At 57.3% G+C, this 21,861-nt stretch overlaps 1 protein-coding gene across 14 annotated transcripts in view; it reads right to left on the bottom strand.

Annotated features, from left to right (window-relative positions):
• SLC44A3 (solute carrier family 44 member 3) overlaps nucleotides 1-21,861 on the bottom strand; it is a 45,074-nt gene that overhangs the window by 20,009 nt on the left and 3,204 nt on the right. For 10 of the 14 annotated variants that reach the window (XR_008425884.1, XR_008425883.2, XR_008425885.2 and 7 more), the window contains 9 exons: nucleotides 21,298-21,440; nucleotides 20,074-20,210; nucleotides 19,115-19,208; nucleotides 15,160-15,320; nucleotides 14,075-14,164; nucleotides 13,822-13,989; nucleotides 12,965-13,089; nucleotides 10,632-10,818; nucleotides 4,905-5,070 (listed from right to left, as the gene is read on the bottom strand). Coding sequence is in view for 11 of the 14 variants with exons in the window: in XM_024570065.4 (XP_024425833.2) it covers nucleotides 4,905-5,070; nucleotides 10,632-10,818; nucleotides 12,965-13,089; nucleotides 13,822-13,989; nucleotides 14,075-14,164; nucleotides 15,160-15,320; nucleotides 19,115-19,208; nucleotides 20,074-20,210; nucleotides 21,298-21,440 (1,271 nt within the window). In the remaining 3 variants the exon portion in view is untranslated. The remainder of the gene's footprint in view (nucleotides 1-4,904; nucleotides 5,071-10,631; nucleotides 10,819-12,964; nucleotides 13,090-13,821; nucleotides 13,990-14,074; nucleotides 14,165-15,159; nucleotides 15,321-19,114; nucleotides 19,209-20,073; nucleotides 20,211-21,297; nucleotides 21,441-21,861) is intronic. The other 4 variants (XM_024570070.4, XM_024570071.4, XM_053916294.2 and 1 more) reach the window with 3 other exon arrangements.

Here is a 21,861-nt window from a genome sequence, read left to right as displayed (position 1 = left end):
TGATTCTGCAGCAGGGTCGGGTTGCTCATGGATAAGCTTTTGACAAGAGCCTCCATTTGACAGAAGAAAGAAATGCAGCCAGAAAGGTTTCCAGAGTTGGCAGGGGCCCCCTTTTACTGTTAATCATCCAGGGGAGAGAGGAGAGCGTGGAAGAGGGTGGCGGCGAGCGCCACAGCCCCAACATGGCCCACACGTGTCCCCGAGAGGAGGCAGAGCCGGGGGAGCTGCGCCGATGGGACCGCACTCTGCTCCGATCATCTGGCAGAGCAGACAGGCCAGGAAAATCTGACACATCTTCCCCCTTTCCTCTTTTTATTTTTAAAGGAAGAATGTTTACTTTTCCATTGAGGAGGTCTGTGTGCCTTTGAACGCCTCGTGGTGCTCAGGAGCAGATCTGCTTCCCATCCGGTGGGGCCCCGGGTGGTTCACAGGCCTCTGTGCGTGGGGCCCCTGGCCCGTCCTCTGGGTGCTGATGTTTGGGGTCAGGCATGAGCCTTCTGGGGTGTCACTAGGACGGGACAAACCACCGTCCCAACTGCCCTTTTTTGTAACACGTCCCGATGGAGACGCCAGGGTCCCAGGAGCAAGGTCGGCTCTCGCTAGCTCTAGCCCCGGGCTCCCATGGCTAGCTCGGGAGATTTCAGACGCTGGGCTATCACAGCATGAGAGAGACCACTGAAAAAGAGGGCCTTCAGTCCTGCTGGGTGCAATGCAGTGGACTGAGCACCAGCCTGTGGACTGAAAGGTCGCCGGTTCAATTCCCAGTCAGGGCACATGCCTGGGTTGCAGGCCAGGTCCCCGTTTGGGGGCATGCGAGAGGCAACCTATGTTTCTCTCACACACTGATGTTTCTCCCCACCTCTTTCTCCCTTCCCTTCCCCTCTCTGAAAGTAAACAAATAAAATCTTAAAAAAAAAAAAAAAAAAAAAAAGGGCCCTGTAAACCCAGGCCAGCTCAGAGTCACACAACACCCGCCCTGAAAAGGAAGTGAGGTGCCTTTGAAGTCCCCACCTTCTCTTCTTAGACCCTTTTCTGTACCCCAACAGCCCTCCCCCACCAGTCTACCCATGGGGCCTCCGCTGTGTCCCCCTCACAACCTGCAACCTGCCTTCAGGAAGGAGGCCTGACCATCCTCAGGCAGGCTCAACGCAACACCGGGACGTGACCCTAATTCGACCACCTAAAAGGGCCTCGGGACTCACCATATTTTCAGAATTGGCTTCCAGGACGGCAGTGCAGCGGTGGATGCTCAGCGGACTCAGTGATAAGCATGTGCAGAGACTAGGCCTCTGTCACCCGGGGGATGCTGCGTGCAGAGCACCTTCTGCTCCCTTCCGGTGGTGGCCGGAAGGAAGCCTGGGCAGTGAGGCAGGAGGTGACTCTGGGAGGTGACTCCGGGAGGCACCCCAGGAGCCCAGCATTCTCCTGCTTCAAACCTGCGGCCACCTGAATGCTCAATGAGATGGCGCCGGGGTTGTGGGACTCGGCAGCGACTCATGTCCCTGGGCTAAGGGTTTGTGGTCCCACCCATGCAAGTCCTGGGACAGCTTTGGTTCATGGTACTTAAGTGTCCCTCGGAAACCACAGCAGAAAGGCCTGCCAGCATCACCAGGGTCTTAGGAGTGAGTGTCGGCTGCAGTGAGATCCAGCCTGGTGCTCACTGAGGACTCCTTGAGCGATGTGGGGGATGACCTTTGTGCAGAGATGAAGGAGCAGACACCGCATCCTTTTCCTGATATTTCTTCCAGCAAAACCATGGCCACGCAGCTTGGGAGGGCTGTGAGGAAGGTAGGGTTCACCTTCCCAACCCTGCAGAAAACGGAGGCGGTCTTCATTCCCAACGGGACCCTCGACAAGCCCTCGGCAACCCTTGCAGGAAGGACACTCAGCTGTCTCCCGCCGCGGGCTCAGCCGCAGATGCCCTCTTCAGCGAATCCCGAGCAGATGGACACCACGTTTTCCACATCTGAGCTACGAAGGCGTGCCTCGAGCCTCCCTTCTTCCAGTGGAAGTTCTCCGGTTCCCTCTTCTGGTCACATCCTTAGCCACCTCGCCTCAGCTCTCAGTTGAGCCCTCATCAAGCACATGTCATAAAAGGGAAGACCTACAGGTGGCCCAGACCCTGGGACTTGATGGGCTTTGCAGGATGCCTTTGGCTCTCTGTGCGCAAATGAGGACGATGGCGGCCACTGGATGTGCTTCATCCTCAGCTTGTGTGCGGGCGAGAACATGAGATTGTTTTATTTCTTAAATGTTTTATTGTTTATGCTCTTAGAGTTGCCCTGTTTTCCCCCTCTGCCCCCTCCCTCAGGCAGTCCCTGTGATGAGGGATGTGGAGCACCTTTCCATGGACCTGTTGGCCACCGGTGTGTCCTCTCTGGAAGAACGTCCAGTTTCTCTGCCCACTTTGTAATCGGGTTTTCTCTTGAGCTGGATCCCTTATGTACATTCTGTACACTAACCCCTTATCAGATGTCTGATTTGCAACTATTTCCCCCCATTCCGTAGGCTGCCTTTCCATCCCGTTGTTTCTTTTGCTGAGCGGTCTTTCGGTTGGACGCAGGCCTACTCCCCAGTTTCTGAGTTTGCTGCCTGTGTGTCGGGGGTCATATTCAAAAAAGATTCCAGCACCAAGGAGCGTTCCCCTTGTGTTTCTTCTAGGAACCTTGCCGTGTCCGTTCTTACGTTCACGTCTTTAACCCGTTTCTAACGAACTCTTATGTGGTCAGCTGGTTCCCCCCCCCCCATCTACTGCAGAGACTTCCCTTCCCCATGGGCTGTGCTTGGCCCCCTTGTCGAGTGTTAGTTGACTGTGGACACAAAGGCTAATTCATCTGTGTGAGTGTGTGTGTGTGAGAGTGTGTTTATGCCAGTACCACAGCGTTTTGATTACTCCCTGGTTGTGATACAGTTTGATACCAGAAAGTGTGATCCCTCCAGTTTTGTTCTTTCTCAGGATTGCTTTTGCCTGTTTGGGGTCTTTTGTGGCTCCATTCAGATTCTAGGGCTGTGTTTTCTACTTCTGTGGAAAACGTCATCAGAATCCTGACAGGGACTGCACCGCCTCCACAGAGAGCGCTGGCAGGACGGACAGCCAAACAAAGTCCATTCTTTCGAGCCAGGGGCGCGGGGCATCTTTCCACCTGCTCGTGTCCTCTTCGGTCTCTGGTACCAGCACTTTATGGTTCTCAGTGTGCGACTCCTACACCTGCTCGGTTCAATCTAGTCCTGAGTATTTGATTGTTTTGGATGCTACTGTGAGTGGGACTGTCTTCCTTTCTCTTTTCGACGTCTCCTTGTTACTGTATAGAAAATGCTGGTTTTCTGTGTGAGCATTTTGTATCCTGCTCTTTCACTGAACACATGGATTGGTTCTGTGTGTTTGGGGTGGAGTCTCGAGTTTTCTGTACAGAAGATCCTGTTTTCAGTACATAAGTAATCAATCCACGTAGTAGTGAATTCTGATTATATTTCCTTTCCTGGACGACTTCTGGGTTTTCCTGAAGTTAATACATGGTTTACATTTTTTACCCGCTTGGTTTTCCAGGGGCTTCAGCAAAGTGTGCATCTTTTCTGCACGCGTTCCAGCACACCTGGTATTCTCTCGGCTCCTTTCTTCCTTGGAGACACCTGCCCGGAGCCCTCTGCCTCGGACGGCGTGTTGTCTCCACGGCGCAAGCTGCCCTCCTGGGAAGCCCTCCTCCTCTTCCCTGGTCCGAGACCATTCCTGGACCCCGTGTCTTCCTGCCTGGCTCACTCACTCATTGCAACACCAAACATCCTTCCGAAGAAGCGACGTGGGAGGGAAGCCCTCTGACACGTCCATGCCTGAACGTGACTTTGGTCCCCTCTGACTGACCGTGTGGGTGGGCCGGGCACTCTAGGCCAGAGAGCCCATCCCCTGGGGATTTGGACAGCCTTGCCCCACTGCTGTCCAGGCGCCGAGCTGCAGCTGAATGTCAGATCCCACTCCGGGTCTGGATGCTCGGCCTGTCATCTGTTTCTTTTCCCATCTAGAAGCTTCTAGGGTCTTACCTTAAGTCACGTCCTCCAGCTCCGAGACACTTCCCTTGATAGAGAAACAAGGAAGGATGAAGTTCTCCATTTCTGGGACTCATGCCAGTCGGGCGTTGGCTCTCCCTCATTTATGCTCTAACTTTTCCCTCTTTTTCCTATGTTCCAACTCTTTGGTATTTTCTTTTCTCCATCTTGTAGAAGAGTTCTCCTCATTTTCCACAGGACAGAATCGGGTTCCCAGAAGTCACTGAAGTGTGTCCACACAGACCGGGACTTTTTCGCAGTGTGAGGTCAGTGAGACCTTCCTGTCAGGCCTCTCCCCCTCCAAAGCAGAATGATTATTTCCCCGTTTGGCTTCCTTCTGAATTTTCTTTCTTCAAGTGATGAGCTTGGGCCCTGGCCAGATGGCTCAGTGGGTTGGAGTGTCATCTCATACATTGAAAGGTTGAGGGTTTGATTCCCAGTCTGGGCCCATACGGGAGGTAACTGGTATCTCTCTCTCTCTCATTCTCTCTCTCCCCCCCCTCCTCCCCACACCTTCTCTCTCTCTCTCTCTCTCTCCCCCTCCTCCCTCCCTCCCTCCTTCCCCACCTTCTCTCTCTCTCTCCCCCCTCCTCCCTCCCTCCCTCCCTCCCCACACCTTCTCTCTAAAATCAATAAATATATTCTCAGGTGAGGATAAAAAAAAGGTAAAGAGCATGCAACTGTGACAGATTTCGGGGACGCCACTTCTTTTCTCCACCAAATAAATATCCAGACAGATTTTCAGGTTCATTTAGTTCCTGCCAACACCGTTGAAGAGGTCATGTCAGACTCCCAGCATTCCTTTCGAGACTCATGACACAACGCGCATGAACAAGCGGGCAGGGGCAATGGGCTGGACCTACCTGGTGAAATAACAGGCGACCACTGCCCCCGCCACAGTCATCTGCTGGCACGCGAGGATGAATTCGCTGGTCCAGACGAGGCCCACCAAGTGGTACCCCCACATGCACCGAATGCCCAAGAGCGGCGTGTACTCCACTTGGCCGCCTCCGGTGACCTGGGCAGCTCCTGAAGTGTAAAACACAAACATGCCTCACACCCATGTCGTCCCAGAAGCGGAAGGTGGTCCGACAGGCCGCCCCTCCTCGCGCCCGGCCTTTGGCACCCTGTGGCACACGGACGCCCATGCTGAGTGAAGCGCCACGGTCATTTAAGACCTCCGCAGCAAAGACTAGAAGCCCTGAAGGCATCGGACGTGTGAGTACTCCAGACACAGTAATGACAGGGCCGGGCCGGTAGGCAAGGCACAAGGCGTACGTGACGTGTACGTTAACACTCGTCCCACTTCGTGGGTGTGAGAACTGAGGCTCGGAAGAGTCGCAAAGCTTGTGATGCCTCAACGCTCCCAGTGAGCAGAAGGAGCCTGGAAAGCCGGGCCTGCTGGGCCCTAAAACCCACGGGTTTCCTACCACCGCACTTTGCAACACAGAGTCACAGAGCTGCGAGGACCACGTCACAGCGGGCCACCTCGCGGAAAATGCAGCCCTTCTAAAGGGGACACGGACCTTCCTCTCGTCTAAGGGATTCATTTCAGGTTTCACTTTGGGAACAAAATCTCCTGGCAGGTTTTAAATGTCTGCTGGGCCTCACGGTTTCCCTCCTGTGTCCAAATCCCAGCCTTTCCCAGAGCCTGGATCCTGGTCAAGCTGCTTGGCCTCTTGGAGTCTGGGCCTCCTTATCCCCGACACCCCTTCCCTGGGGTAGTTTGAGGGAGAATCCTTGGTAAGTGATCACGACAGGGCCTGGGCCCCAGAAATATCACTCCAAACTGATGACAAGTATCTCGTCTCAGTTCAGGAGCACAGTGCCGGTCACACCGAGCCTGCAAGGCGACCCGACAACACCCTGCCACCCGTGTGCGTGTCCCCTGCTTTGTCTGCCTCCATCCAAAAATCCCCGGACTTAGCCCCACAATTTGATTCCACTCCGTCTGCGTTTGCTGGATCCAAAGCCCAGTTCTGCACTCTGGGTGACTTCTAGAAGTCCTCCACTCCGCGTTTTAAATAAGCCATGGGAAGAAGGTGGGCCCTCTGGTCCTTGGGAGACCCACAGCCTGCGCGGCATTCAAAGATAGCTCCCTGCTTCCTGCTGTAGCTGGAGACTGCTTTCAGGTCCGCGATCCCGGCGTCTTTGACATTCACAGCAGCGTCAGAGTGAAGGGAGCGGAGCCGAGGCGGCGGCCGTGGGGCAGACGGGCTCCGGCTGCACTGTCTCCATCCCCCAATCCGGGTGCTGCCCAACAAGAGTCACATTGTGAGGAAGAGCGGGCAGCCTGCCCTGCAGTGGGGGCTGACATTTATCCGACACTGGGCTCTTCCTGGCGTGGAGTGCGCCCCTGTCTCAGGTACGGCCCTGACAAGTGCTGCTGCTGTCCCAGAGCCGGTGTGTTTTGAAGAGCATCCCCAGTCCCCAGGATGCAGGCTGATGGACAGGGCTGGGGCATCCGGTCGGTGAGCCTCTGCCCAGCAGCACGCTGGTGCCGGGGTCGGACCGCAGTAGCGCAGGCATGCGACCCCATGCTGGGTTTGGGGTGGAGGCTGTTTCCCTAGAACAGGAGGGAGAAAAGGGGGCACCCTGCGCTGCCCACGGCGCAGTCACACCCATCCCAGCTCAGCGCCCTACACGGCGCCAGGCAGCAGTGGCGGCAGGCGGCAAAGGTGCGAGGTCAAGGCCCACGCAGGCCTCCAGACCCTGGGCTCCCACGTTACTGCGGGCTGGCAACCTGCCTTCCAGCACCTGTGGAAGCTGCCCCTCTGTGTTCCTCTGCTTTGGCTGCAGGGCCGTGTACAGACTCTGCTTCACTCAGGCTTTCCCCAGCTCTCCCTACCAGCTGCCATTCTTACGAGGTCCTTCTTTGGGGGCGGGGGGGGGGGGACTGGTCCTGTGCATTGCGGAGTGTCCAGCAGCGTTGGTGGCGTCTACCCACTCGATGCCAGGAGCATCTTCCCTCCACTCCTCCTGTCATGCCAACTCCAAATGTCTCCAGACATGGCCAAACGCCACCTGGGGGTGAGGTCCCTGACTCAGAACCACCGCTGTGAGCAAACCTCTGCTGCCCACACCTGGGAAGTAACTGGGTAGGGGGTCAGTTCGCGGGCAAGGCTGCCCTCTCCTGGAGGGTCGCGTCCCTGCACCCAAGGGCCCCATCCAAGGCCAGTTGCTTCATTACTAAGGTTTGTTACAATACAGCTACTGAGGAGCGGAACCAACTTCCGGGGACCTGGACTGTAGACAGACGCCTGGATGCACAGGTCTCACCTGGATGCACAGGTCTCGGGACGGTAGTGGAAGGACACTGAACCAGGAAGGAACTTGGTTCCAGTCTCAGCTTGGACATATGTCAGAAGCCATCTGGCCTCACTTCTCTTACCGCGAAGGTAAACAGGGTAGACAGACAGGAAGAAGCCCTGGGCAGGGTCACAGGCATGGGCTGAGAGTCACATGTCTGCACTGACCCCCAGGGCTGACCTTTTCACACCCCAGTTCATCATCACGGAGTCACCTGCTTCTCATGGCCCTGGGGCTCCACTCCCGGTTCTACCTGCTACTCACGCAGCTGAGAGGGTCAGAGGCGGACGGAGCTTGGAACAGTACGTACAGCACGGGGCTAGCCATCGTGGACTTACAGGTAGATAGGATTCCAGTTCTGAAACTCACGACTGCTTATGAAGCATCTACCACACTCTGGCATTATGCCGAACATCAGCCACTAGCGGGAAAGCGAAAACGGCAAACAAAAAATCAGAACGCAGACGCCATCCGAGTGACTCTCAGGATCTCACATGTCACTAGTCTACACTGGGCTGTCTCCATAGCTCCTCTGACCCCAAGGCTTCCCCATCCTCACCCCCAGTCAAGGGCCTTCCTCGCCGTTTCTGAGAAAATGGAAACAATGAGAAATCCCTGCTACAGGCTACACCCCCCTCTGCCTGGCCGCTATCAGCGTGGGCCCTTAATCTGATTCCCCTAGTACGATAAACTGTCCCTGACCCCAAGGGCCCCCCCCCACATCCTTTTTCTCAATAGCTTAACGGCACCAGAAGCTCCCCCGCTTTCTTGCTTCATGAAAATACTCCTCTTTACACAATCATTCTTATTTATCTCACATCCTTTTTAAAATCTGCCCAGACTTCCTCTCCTCCTCCAGCTTCCTGCCATTCCTCTCCTCACTCCACTGCCCCACTTTCCCTTCAGCGCTCTGCCCACACTTTTCCAGAGCTGTTTGGTGTCATCTCCGCCTTGTGAAATCCAATGGTCCGCCCCTCCTGCTGACCCGACTCACCGGAGCTCCCGTCACCCTGGCCGTCCCTCTCCTGCCCCGGGTTCCCGGGCAGCCCACTCTGGCCTCCCGCCCGGGGCCCCCTCTCTTCAGCCTCCATTCCTCCTCCTCCTGTCTCCACGGCCTTCTGACACTGCGGCGCCCAAAGCAGAGCCGTTGGTGTCCTCTCTCCTCTCCACACTTGTTCTAATATCACAGTGGTTAATGCCACCTGCGTGCCCCGAGCTCCCAAATGCACGTCTCTGGGAAACCCAGACTCAAACAGCTTCCTGCCTCCGGGCCCTCCCCGCCTGGCTGCGCAGAAGACATCTCAATGAACATGACCCGACACGACCCCGTCTTCCCTCAAACTCGTCCCTCAAAGCCTTGCCCCCACTCAGTCCATGGCAACCCCCTCCTCCAGTTCCTCAAAACCCTCAGGGGTGCCCCCAGCTCCTCTGTCGTTCACACCCCTCAACAGATGTATCAGGAACCCCTTCAAAATAGACGCAGGCTCCAACATGTCCCATCCTGCCCACCTCTGTGACCCTGTTCTAAGCCCCTCGCCCCCACCCCACCCCGCCCCGCCCCAGAATCACTGCCTTTCAGGCAGGAGTCCCACACGTCACCATTTTGCTGAGAAGTCTGCTGTGACTTCCCACCTCAGATTAGAACCCAAGCTCCTAGAAAGGGCTGCAGGGCCCCAGGACCGGCCCCTCCTGACCTACGCTCCTCCTACACTGTCTGCTTGGCTGATTGGGCCCCTGGCTGAGCACGGGGCATCCAGAGTGCACGGCCTTCCTCCCTACCACCTTCCTGGGGGCCACAGTCAGACCCGCCGGTCAGAGCCCCAGTGTCCATCCCGGCAACGAGGCAGACACAGCGGTAGAGGCTGCGGAATGAGGCCAAAGGGGCCTAGGCCCTCTGCCTGTGGAGGGCGGTGCCAGCCTGGGGTCTCCTCTGTGGACCCTGTTTATATGAGAGAGGCATCACCTCGGATTTTGTTTAAGCCTCTGTTGTGAGTCTTCTGTCTCCCAGACAAATGTTGTCCTGATTAGTCCTGGGCCTGTTTGACCATGGTTCCTTACTAGATAATTATTGCAAGTTCAATAATTTGCATTCCATAGTTAAGTTCCGTTATGGCAGGCCTCCAGCAAGCTTCTAGCGACCCCCCGCAGGGAGAGCCTCCCCCAGGGCACCTGGAAGCTGGGGATGTGGGTTCCTAGGCTCCCTGACTTGCAGGGAGCTGGCTGACTGCCCTGAGGGGCCAGCCTGCTGCCCGCCACCCCCCCCCCCCCAAGGCCAAGGCAGGAGGGAGTGCAGCTCACTAAACTGGAGCTTCACAGCAGGGGGTCTTCCATTTGTAAATAGAGCCCACAGGGGACAAAACAAGCTGATCAGTCACTGGGATGACATCAGCCTTGTGGTTCCTAATGGCCTGGTGACAGCCCAGAGAGTAGCGCCCTCTTGTGTACTCACCCCAGAGTACACCTCTTGTGTACTCAGTCAGGGCCCTCACTGAATCAGAGGAGCTAGGGAAGGGGGGCACAGACCAGCCACCTTGCCCCACCTACAAGGCCCAAGCCCACAGCGCACTAAGGGGCTCGTGCTGGAATCCCACCCACTGCACCTCCAGGCCGTCCCATCGTCCTGCTCACAGTGTTTGACTGCGAGGCTGCCTGGATGAAGGAAGCGACAAGGGACACGCAGCCCAGCGTAGGCTCCTTCTCCGGTTTCAGATGCTCTTTGAAGAGCGAGGCTCTGGAGTGTGGCTTGAAAAGCAGAGACACTTAGTCTCCCCTCATGCCGGGTGCCCTGGAACCGGCACCTGTGGCACCTGTGTGTGGAGGAAGCACCTCTGAGGGCCACCTCCACGCACCAGAGGACCGGGAGACAGTGCCACTTGCTTCATGCCACGTGGGCCCTGCTGAGTGCAGCAGTTCGGAAGCACGTCTCCAGGTCAGGACCGACCACCTCAGCAGCAGGCGGAGCATCACCCGGGATAAAGGCTCAGTCCGAGACCTCTGATACCCTTCTCTCTACAGGCCTTTTTTCACGTTGCCATTTTCCCTATAGTTCTCTCAGTTTCTCCTGAATTTATTCTCTTACCATACACAGACCCAGCTCCCCTTCAAGTCAGAAGAAGAAACATTTCCCACGTTCACGGACCGAGCTCCCGGACCGAGCCCCATCGCCATGGGCATCGGACACCTCCCACTGCTCGGGAGGGGAGGGCTGATGCTTGTGATACAGCGAGGGCTTCCCTGCGCCGACTCCAAGGGGACGGTGCCGCCCCCCCCCCCCACCTCACCTGCGGTGCCCAGGCTCAGGAGCACAGCCACCCAGAGCGCCCAGAAGAAGAGGAGGCCAGTGACCGTCCACAGCGGCTGCAGCAGCAGGAAAGGACAGCGGTCGATGGCCTTGTTGGTGACCCACAAGAGCTCAACGGCCAGTTTCACTCTCTTTCTCAGGACGAAAATCAGCACGAGCAGAACGGCCTGGTGAGAGAGGGGCGTTGGTTACACGAGAGGACTTGAAACCAACCCCCAACTTCCACTGCCCTCTCAGCAAACGGCCCCAGGAAGATAAACTCCCAAATGCAAATGGAGCATCTGCCACATGCTGGTCCCTGGGTGAGGCTGTGACAGCCACCAGGACCCCACCTCGCCCCAAAGAGGCCGCGGTCTGGCTGGAGCCAGAGAAAAGGAGACTCAGGTTCTGGGGTGGGGAACTGCCTTCCACCGTCCCAACCCCATGGTGCCAAGGCGCTGGAGCCCTGGGAACGAGGGAGGCCTGCAGAGGGCGGGGAACAGGTGCAACAGAGACGGCCTGACTGTGCCTCCACCTCGGCCGCCTGGCTCCCTGCGCCAGCACGTCACACGCGTGCCGCCCTCCCCCGTACACCATGGGCCAGCACCGCGGTCCCTCTCCCCAGCCCTGGGGGGCTTCTGGGAGCAGACCTGGCTCAGGGGCCCAGCCCTGACATTACTCTCCTGAGCCCTGAGCAGCAACCTGTGGCTCTTCACTCCTTCCTGGGCTGTGCCTGCCGCCCGGGGGAAGCCTTTAATGCTGCTCAACTTTTGTTCTTCGCTCCTGCTAGTGGTTACGTGGAACAGATTTCAACACTCTTCCCAGGAAGGCCCCTCGTCCCAGAACAATTCAGGAGACAGGTACACGTCCCAACCCCAAAGGCCTTGGTGGCAGACGAGGGTCTTCCTGGGATTCTGGCCACCAGGTGAGACTCGTGGGTCTCTGCTCGGCTCCCCTATGCGGGAGGGAACCAGGAAGGGCCAGCAAGGTGGAGCTCTGAGTTGAACAAGGAGGGATGAGGGTTGTGGGGGGTGACCCTCCCACTTCGGTTCCTCTCCTGCTGATGTGGGATGCCCCCTGGTCTGGGAAAGCAAGAGGGAGGAGGAAGGGGGAGTTCCACCAACCAGCGCTGGGGACAGGGGATGGTGTCTAACTAGGGACACAGCCTGGCTCCCTGCCCTCCCTCCCTCCCCTCAAACAGGTGTGGAGGCTCAGAGCTGGTCACCCCAAGGTGTGCCTTTTTGCTGTGATGATTGTTTTGAGCTACAGGCAACTTCAGGCTCTGGCACAGGAGAAACGTCCGCCCTCCCTGGAATTAGGGGCCTTCTCCCTAACAATGGGTGACCAGAGATACCTCTGACCACAAGGCAGGAAACACATCTGCTTACCAAACACCTGCTCTTCCGGTCCTCCTGCCCGGACTCCTGAGAGTCCCCCAGGTACTTCAGCCCAGGCTTCCTCTCCCGTTTCCATCTCTGAACCCCTCCTGCTGGTGGGGTCACAGGCTCTCTCTTTACACGGGGCTCCCACTCTTAGGAGTTACGTTTGGTTATTTCCTCTCGCTAACCTGTCCCATGTCTGTTTGGTGATGGGACCAGTGGGAAGAACCTCGGGGGCAGAGGAAAAGGGAGGGGGTGGGGGAGAGCTGTCCCTGGGCCCAGCTGTCCCCTTGCTCCACAGCCAGCCCCGCTGGGGGACACATGCTGTCCGTGTGTCTCTCGCTGGCTGTGCTGCCTGGTGTGGCTCTGGGCCTCCCAGCCCTCAAAGGGCAGCTGGGAGGGGCCCGCCACCTCCCCCACAGCCCCACCCGCTGCCCCCACAGCTCTCAGCATTTGCCTGTTTCCAGCCAGGGGGGTCAGGGAGGAGGCAGCAGGCCCTCTGATCACAGGGTCCCCATAGCCAGCCGGCAGGTGTGGGGACAAAGGGCTCTCTGTGCTGGAGGCAGCGGGAGCTGTCACACCCTGGAGAGAGCCCAGCCTCCATCCTCATACACAGGGAACAGCCCCCCCCCACCCCTCCACCGCCACCTGCAGCGTCCACCTGAAGGCCACTGGGGCAGAGAGTGGTTCTGCTGCAAAGAAGCAGCACAGGCGACAAGTCAGCCCTGGAGCAATGGCAGAAATGCTGTGCAGAGAAGGAAGACTGTTTCCTTAGAGTCTGGAGGGTCTGAGGCGCCCCATGTGGGGATCTCCGGGAAAACCCTGGTCACGCAGCTGCGGAGGCACCTCTGATGTGGGGGACAACCAGGTTCTTTCTCCGTGTCCTGTCAAAATCCCGTGATTTGGACTCAGTTCTGGTGACTATGTGACCACCTCCTGGAAGCGGGTTTCTTACCGTGAAAGCCGTGGACACAACAGCAAACCCCAGCAAGCAGGCCATGTTGTCCCATTCTGTGTCGAGCGCCACGCTGAGGTCTCTGGTATAGTCATAATACAGCCACCACAAGACGCCACAGACAACTGGGGGGCAAAACCGTGGGTCTCAGCACCTGCCCTCAGGTACCCACCCACCTCCCACCCCGCAGGGGACCACACACTGGGCTCGCCAGCGGCCCCACGTCCCTGGGCTTCCTGCGGGGGCTGGACTGGGCCAGGGCCACCAGACCCAGTGTGGTGTGGATGCTTGTCTTTGGGAGACCCGGGGCGGGGCAGGCACCCCAGAGCACAGTGCGCCCAGCAGCCCAGCCCACACACCGGGCCTGGATGTGGGCTGGGGAGAAACTGTGCCGACAGGACATCAGACCCAAAGCCTAAAACCTCCAGTGGGCTCTGTGGGCCACGAGCCCTGCAGGAGCTGGGTCAGCGTGCTGGTTGTGGGGGAAAGCACCCCTCACCAGTCCTGGGGCATGTCCCCCGGCAGGGAGGCGCCGTGTGCCTGGGGGCTGCTGTGTGCCTGGGGGCTGCAGGGCTCTGGGTCTGGGGGCACGGCCCACTCGTTATTCCGAGGAATGAAGCTGTAGCTGCACCCATGACCGGAAACTCAAATACCCGAGACTCCCTGGCACGGCTGCTGCCCCAGGCCTCCCGCAGGCCCCTGTCTCTGGGACCCTGCTGCCCTCGACTCCTGGATGGACCCACAACCCAGCAGTGAAAAGGGAAACAGCAGGTGCAGGAGGGAGTCCCCAGGACCCTGCCCAGCCCAGAACCTCTGCCGAAAACGTGGGCGCCCACACGCCAAGGGGGGCTGCGTACACTCGTTCAGAGAGTCCTCTAAGCAGCTTCCAGCAGGCGTGGGGCGGCCTTTCCCCGGGTGGACGCCGGGTCCTGACCTGGAGGCTCCTCTGCGTCCCACTTGCCCCGGCACCTCCCACGGGGAACGGGCTGGGGCCAGATGACCAGACTCTCTAAGGCTCCGCTTAGCTCAAAAAATAGACACTTTCATGTTCTGTGCTCAACAGGAAGGCTTTTCACTTAACCCAAAAGAAATTCAAGTGGAAATACTTACACAACAATCCCAAAATAACGAGCGCAATCAGAGTGTGAAGCAGGAGGCCTGTGATGAATCGGAAAGTCAGCGACACAGCCAGCGACAAGGCTGAAGGGAATAAAACGCAGGAAGTGCAGCGACCCCACGTGTGAGGGCAGAGGCGGCCCTGCCTCCCGCGAGCCAGGACTGCGGACCCCACGAGGCCGGCGGCCAAGGAAGCCAGTGTCCGATGGGCCGGCATTCTCCTTGAATTTTTTTAAATGAAGGTATTATTCCCCCATACCCAAACCTTTCCTTTCTTTTCAAGTCCATATGAGCCATTTAACTCTTTTTTAATTGCACTTAAGTCTTTTGACTTTGTACTTAAGTGTCCTCAGATTGGGTTTTTCTTTAAGATTTTATTTATTCATTTTCAGAGAGAGGGGAAGGGAGGGAGAGAAACATCAATGAGTGGTTGCCTCTCCCTCGCTCCCTACTGGAGACCCAGCCTGCAACCTTACCGGGGCTCAGAAAATGGGAAGCCAAAGGGCTAAGAGGAGGGTCGCAGTTTCTAGAAAGGCCCAGGGGAGGCATGTCCTGGCTCAAGGCCTTGCCCTGCCTACAACCCAAAGCAAGGATGGTCGTCAGAGGAGTGGGACCCATCAGGCAAAGCCGTCTTTTTAACCTGGAGGGCCCACCCCCCCCCCCAACCCTTTCCCAGGGCTCTCCCTGTGGTGCTGCTCTGCCTTGCCTCCAGGGAGAGGGGACACCAGGCAGAAGACAGGTGTGACTGCTCCCCCCCAAAGCTGTACTCTCCGTGGCCAATCCATGAACTGGCCCTGTGCTCTGCACCTTGGTCGTCCTCACGCGGCCGGCAGTAACTGGGGCAGACCGAGGTCACGAGGCCCCACCTAGGGAGGCCTCTTGGCAGAGAGCCCGCTGGCCTGCCCCAGTTACTGTCCCCTCTCCCTCTTGAACCTGGAACACGGAAAGCATCTAAAGAGGAAACATACAAAGGGAAGCTTTGAGTTGAAGTCAAGAGGCGAATTTTCAGTGCGCTGCTTGCCTAAGTGCGAGACCCTGGCAGCCCACATGGGCGTGAGGCAAAACGAACTGGAGGTTACCTAGTGCCAGGACACACAGGCCGAAGACCGTGTCCCTTCCCGACATGACTCCGCTGAGAATCCGGTGCAGGGGGTCGGCGTCGTTTAGCAAGACAGACGCGAACCCGGAGTAGCACTCTGGCGTTTGAGGGACGCATCGGTTAAGCAAGGGGAAAGGCTTGCTAGAAATAAAAGATTTGATTACTTATCTTTAATAAAAGATATTTAAAATCCTGAACCCAGAAAGCATGACATATGCAGTCACAGAAAGAGGCTCAGCCCCTGCATGCAGAGAACCCCTCAGGAGCCGGCAGCTGCTGCTAGCGAGGCGGCGGGCCCACACCTCTGGAGGGGACATGACCCTGGGGACCCCTGGAGACACCCTGGGAGCGACCTCCCTGACACTCATGCCCTGGGCCCTCTCAGGCGCAAAACCAACTGCACCACCGGAACCCCAGGCCTCATGTTGAGGTCTCAGATGTGTCTCAAATTCATTTCTGTGTGTTGTGTCAGCTGCGAGACCTTGTGACAGTGACCAGACCACAGACCCAGAGTCACTCCCCCCCGTGCCCATACATTATTCCTGCATCACGAGTGGGAGAGACTTGTTCCCCCGCGGAGCACCTTGGTGCTTTCAGGAAGGTTGCCGACCGTGTACACCATGTAGGTCCGTTTCTGGGCTCTTGTCCTGAATCATGTGTCCGTCTGTCTGTCCTCTTTCCAACACCGCTGTCTTAGTCACTGGAACTTTGTTTTAAGCCTTGAAATCAGGTGGCGGAGCCCTTGAACTTTGTTCTTCTACAAGATGTTTTGCGATCCTAGGTCTTCAGCTTATCCATGTTTTCTAGAACAGACCTGCCATTTCTCCAAACATTATACTGAGAGGGTTGCACTGAGCCCAAAAAACAATTTAGGGAGAAGTGATACCCCAACAAACACGGCGAGTTTCCGATCAATGACTAAGGAACATTTCTCTCCTTCCTTAGGTGTTCGTGTCTCCCAGCAACGGCTCTGAGCTTCCCACGGAGGCCTTCCGTGTCTCCTGTTACATTTATTCCCAAGTAATCTACATTTTCTGAAGTTGCTGAAGACGGACTCGGAAAAAGCATTTGCTAGTTGCTTGCGGTTGATACACAGAAATGCAGTTTGATCCTGTATCTTGCAATTCCGCTAAACTCACCTAGTAGTTATTCCACCTGTTGGAGTTCACCTGCCCTAACAATGCAGTGACGTGTGTGGGCACCCAGTGGGGGGGGCTGGACCTGGAACCTGCTGGGGGGAACTGAAGCAGCTCAGGTCCGTAACACACGGGCCCCAAACAGGACGTGGTGCCGGGCACCGGCGGGGGCAGCTCTGCTGGTCAGGGGAGGGCTCCTTGGCCTCCTGAACGGTCCTAACACTCGGCTCACGAGGCACGCCCCCCTCACGTGATGGGCAGACCAAGAAGAAGCCACTGGTTTATTCAGGAAGAGGTGTTCAGAAAGCCTACTTTGGCCCTACAGCCGCACTTCTTGGGTCTTCAGGCTTCTCACTCCTGGCACGGCTCTTCCACGAGAAGTATGCTCGTTTCCGGTTTAACAAGCCCGTGCTCGTGCAGGGACAGGAAACTGTGGGAGCTACTTCTCCATCCCTAACTCTGTCCAGGAAGGGCCGGCCAATCAGCAGTCGTCCTCACTTGAAAAGTTAGTATTGGAAGGGTCTGCATGTAAGGGTTTCAGCTAGTCTGGCCAAGAGACAGAAAACAGTGACCCCAGCACACATGGTAGGCCCCCCAACTTCAGTGGGAGCCCAAGGGGGCTATCTGTGATACAAAACCAACCCAGCTGGCTCTGGGTCACCGACGCAAATGTGGCACTGCCTGGCTCGGAACGCAGCCACGCCACTGGCTGCCGGTGCCACCACACCGTCCCTGTGGCACTTTTCTCAGCGGCAACCAGGAATGAAAACACCACCCACAGCACAGAGGCCGCGTGAGGCCCTGATGAATGGATACACCGCAAGGGCTTCGGAAAGCACCTGCCTGGCAAGTACCAAAGCTCCATAAAAGCTTGCTGTCATCCCTGGCATCAAGCTATGAGCCCCGCAGGGGGTACAGCCGCTGTCCATGTGAGGTAGCCAGGGTGCACCCTCGGAAGCCCCTCCCCTCCCCACTCCTCCTGCAGGGACAGTCACACAGAGCATTCGTTTAAAAGTCCTCCTCGAAAGCCGTTGGCCGGTCGCTCAGTTGCTTAGAGGGTCATCCCAACACACCAAGGTTGCAGGTTCGATCCCCAGTCGGGGCACATGCAGCAATGAACCAATGAATGCACAGGTAAGAGGAACAGCAAACTGATGCCTCTCACTCTCTTTCAAAATAAATAAGAATAAACTTTCAAGAAGTAAAATAGGACTATTAGTGTGAGCCATGCACGTAAGGGGAGCCTTGTTCTGTGACACTTCTGTTTCGCACACCTAAGGGCACATGCAGGGGTGAGTTTACGGGGTTGGGGGGGCACATCCTCACTGTGGGCCCCAACGCAGCGCGGGACAAATCGGACAGTTGGCAGAGTGCCTTGTTGTCCTTAACTCGTCCTTATTTCTCAGGGACTTTGCCCTGAGGTCGCACTCATTTCAACCTATTCACAACGTCCATGTCCCCTCAGCACATCTTGGCCTCCCAACTGGTAGTGACATTCACTGCGCTCTCCCCTCACCTTGGCCACGGCCCCGCCTCGAGCGCCCGCCCCGAGTGGCCATCCACCCTGTGCGGCCACTGCCCCTTCCTCCTCCAGCTTCACTCCCCGCATACTGACAGGGGCCACCACACCCCCGTCCTACCCTCCCTGACCCTGGAAGGTGGTCCCGAGAGGCACCCTCAGGAGGACCTGCTTCTGTTCTCAGAAGACGGATGATGGCCACCTCACCCCCTACCTAGTCTGCTTCTCATGGACACACCGCGGCCTGTGATGGCTCCCCCACAGACGGCTGCCCCTTGCTCTCTCACTTCCTGCAAATGTTGAGCGGACTTCACGTTCACAGGGAAGACCGGCCCCCTCATTTAATTCTACTCCGTGGACACTCCCGCCGCCCGCCCCTAGCTGCCTCTCCACCCGGTCACCCCACATCCAGACTTGGACGCATTCCTCTGCGTCCCCTCTTACAACAGAAGCCACGTGAGGTCACAGATCTTTGCATCGCTTACTCCCCACTACGTTCCCTGCTTCACGGGTCACGCCTGGCACACAGGCCTCACTTCGTAAACTGCTTTGAATGAGTAAGTGGTGGAGTGTGATTCTTTTCCCCCACTTGCAAGGATGAAACGAGAAGTTGGAGTTATGTCATTTGTCCCAAATCACAGTGCTAAAGAGAACCACCTCTGATCACACCCCGCCAGTCCGTACCAGGGTTCGATGTCCTGAGAACCGTGAGATTACAAATACAGCAAGAGAAGACTATACTTTCAGGGATCATTTCTATAGTTTGTTAAAAATACAGCAAGGGGAGGTACGTGATTCTCAAGGAAAATAGAAAAACATTTCTGGGTGAAAGTGCAGAACATTACTATGTGAATAAACATGCAAACTCTTCTAAAAAAAAAAAAACCCACAAACAACGGCTGGTTGCAATGAAGAAGTGAAAGCCAAAAGTGTCTACTTTGTAACAGAGTGTAAGCAGAAAGAATACACAGTAACCTCCTTATAAGAGCACTCATTCAGGAACAATTCCTGGGTCACTTCTGCCAGCTCTAGGTCATCCTCTGAGAGCAATGCGCCTCTTAGTGCTGCGTTTTCTCCTTTTTTAACTGGGTTCCTACCGCACTGTCCCTTACGAACGCCCAAAGGTGGTTTGTCCCCGTTCCTCTGCAGACCCACCCCTGCTGCCCAGGCTCTCCCAGCTCTCTCCTTTGCCCCGCCCACAATACCTAGAAGAGTGACAGATGTGGCAGGCACCTAATCACCTCCAGGGATGGACCAGGGCAAAGAATGGAAGGTTTTACCTTGGAGGAACTGGGAGCCTGGGGCACAGGGAGTCTGCATTTGGATCCTGGGTGTAGTTGGCGGAACTCAAACTGTAAACACACAGGAAGGAGCCTGGAAACAGAAAACAGAGAGAGTCGGCATCCTCCACCCGATGCCCATGTTCCTGGGGGGCCAGTGAGAAACCACAGCCCTCTTACAAAACTGGGCAGAGACAGCGCCGATCACTCCGACTGAGGAAATGGGTCTGCGGGTGACCTGACACAGAGGACACACGTACCACCCAAGGCCGACTGAGGTCCTCTTTCTCTCTCACACGCCAAATTCACAGCGGAAATGATGAGCACTATTGTTAGCGCGATTGGTCCTAAGACGACCTGAAGGTTATTTATTGCACAGGCTGGGTGGGTATTTTCACAAGCAGGTAAAGCTGGCTGGGGGGTCGCCTCCAGGTTCTCTTCCTATCCCTTTGGTTGTTCCCTCCTCAGAGCCCAAATCTGAAACGTGTGCTCACAGCAAGGGACTGTGGTCACGCGAGTGTTGGGTACTGCTTACAAGGGTCCCACTGTTCAGAGAAAGGAGCCACGGGCCCAAGCACTCCCAGGAAAGAGCGCACTCCCTGGCAATGCAACCTGGAGCCTGCGGGCGCCTCTCTTGGACTAACCGTGCTCACGGGCCTGCAGCCCTCTGTGGCCAGTCTGACCCTGCCTCCGGGCCGCCTACCCTGCACTCCCCGGAGGACTGTTCCCCAGCAGCGAGCAGAGAACTGCGAGAGCCGTTCAGGTGAATCCGGATACTCCTGAACGGAATTGAACAAGCTCAACAGGTCACACCTGTGGCCTTTTCCAAGTAAGAGGAGGCCCCCACAAAGGACAGCACCCACCGTTCCAGACCAAGCGGTGCCAGTGTGCATGGGTTACCCCACCCCGGCTCCCACGCAAGGCAGAGCCTGCCTGCCCCCTGCCCCCAAAGTGCCTACCACTCTTGTTGGCAAACAGCTGCACCTCCTCCAGGGTATCCAGCTGCTCGTCAGGGCAGCTGGACACGCAGAGGGCGGTGGGACCTGGCCGCCCAGCCTCAACTTCCAGGTGGCAGGAGTTCATGAAGAACACGTGTCTAGGGGAGACAGGACACAGGAGGGGCATGACCGAGCAGGCCCCCGTAGTTAAAGGCCTCAGCAGGATTTAGCACGGGCACCACTGGGCCACCCAGAGTGTCCCACTGCTGGGGAGCCCCACCCCGTGTTCCCCACCTTCCCTTCCCTGAGCCAGCATGGCCTGGGGGGTGACAGCAGCCCTCACCGGGGACGCCCCTGAGGAGAGGGCGGGCTGACAGAGGCTCAGGGAAGGCGGGAGGGGCCCAAGCTTAGCCTGCTCTGTGAATCCACACAGAGAGAGCCCTTCTGCTCCTGAGAGCATCCACCTGTACCTCAGAGAACAGCTGAGCCCGGAGACCAGAGGCAGGGCAGGGGGATGTGGCAGCCAGGAGACTCCTGAGACCCCCGCTATCCCCCGCGGCTGCCCAGCCCCTGGGCCCTGGGCACAAGAACCAAGTGACGGCCACCAGGGGTCACATGTGGGGCAGCAGCGGCAGGCCCCACACCCGGCCCCACACCCGGCCAGAAGTAACAGCCCTGTGGGTGGCCCACTACGGGACGGACTGGGACAAGGGGTCCCACAGCTGTTTTCCCTCCAACTGGGGGTGGGGAGAGAGAGGCGGGGTAACAGGAGGTGGGGGACCAAACCCTGGGTGTGGGAGACATATAGTGCATTTCAGTGAAGTTCAGAAAAAGTGCATGTGGGACCATGCACCTAAATGTGCCACAGAGGCCACGGGAAGGGTCCAGTGGCACCCAGTGTGGCCCCTCACCACGCCGCCCACCCCACCCCCACCCCAGCTCCAGGGTCGCACTGGATCTTTAAAACAGCCTTGTGAGGTGGGTATGATAAGCCAAAGATGAAAACTCAGCTCAGAGAGGTTAAGTCCTCGGCCCAAGGTCACACAGCTGAGAAGTGGCAGAGGCTGAATTTGACCTGAGGGCTGCTGGGCCTAAAACTGTGTCCTCCCTGCACACCCCCCCTGCCCTTTCGTGAGGCGGGCTCAAGAGTTTTGAATGGGAACAGCTGCAGGCTCAAAACTACGGACACACACACAGCGGGAAACACAGCCAGGCTGCGGGCAGGGGACTGACTTGAACACTTACTTTTTCAGGGTCATGTCCTGCCCCGAAAGAGGGGCCCCTTCCACTGGGGGGTTCTTCTTGCCACACACGTTGCCAAAGCTGTCATGGCCAAAGAGCAGACCTCCTGGGGCTCCTGCCACCACGGAGTAGCCCGTGATGAACACCTGGGGAAACCGGGTGGCCCATGAGCACCTGGCCACAGGGCTGAGGAGGCCCCCCGACCCTGAATGGTGGCTGAAATGGAGCTGACTCCCCAGCATTGCTGCGTTTCTCTCCTCTAGCAGCAAGGCCCGTGAGGGCGCGGTGCACGCGACACCTCGGTGTGTATCTAAGTGTGTATCACACTTAGTGTGTATCACTCGGTGTGTATCTAAGTATCCCAGGACTGTGCTGCCTCTTTCTCTGAGTTCTCGTCCATCCGTCCCTCCCCTCTCCCTCCCCTCTCCCTCCTCCTTCTTTTCCCCAAGTTTCCTTCCTCCTCCTCCAGGTCTCTATCCACTTTTTTTTTTTGTCTTACGAGAAACTCTGACCCTCTAGGGTTGAGGCAACACAGCTCTCACACACACACACACACACCCTCAGGAA

This window comes from Desmodus rotundus, chromosome 12 (assembly GCF_022682495.2).
Source record: "Desmodus rotundus isolate HL8 chromosome 12, HLdesRot8A.1, whole genome shotgun sequence".
Classification (NCBI taxonomy): domain Eukaryota; kingdom Metazoa; phylum Chordata; class Mammalia; order Chiroptera; family Phyllostomidae; genus Desmodus; species Desmodus rotundus.
Note: the sequence above shows the minus strand (reverse complement) of the source record. Positions and strands in the feature narration are given on the sequence as shown.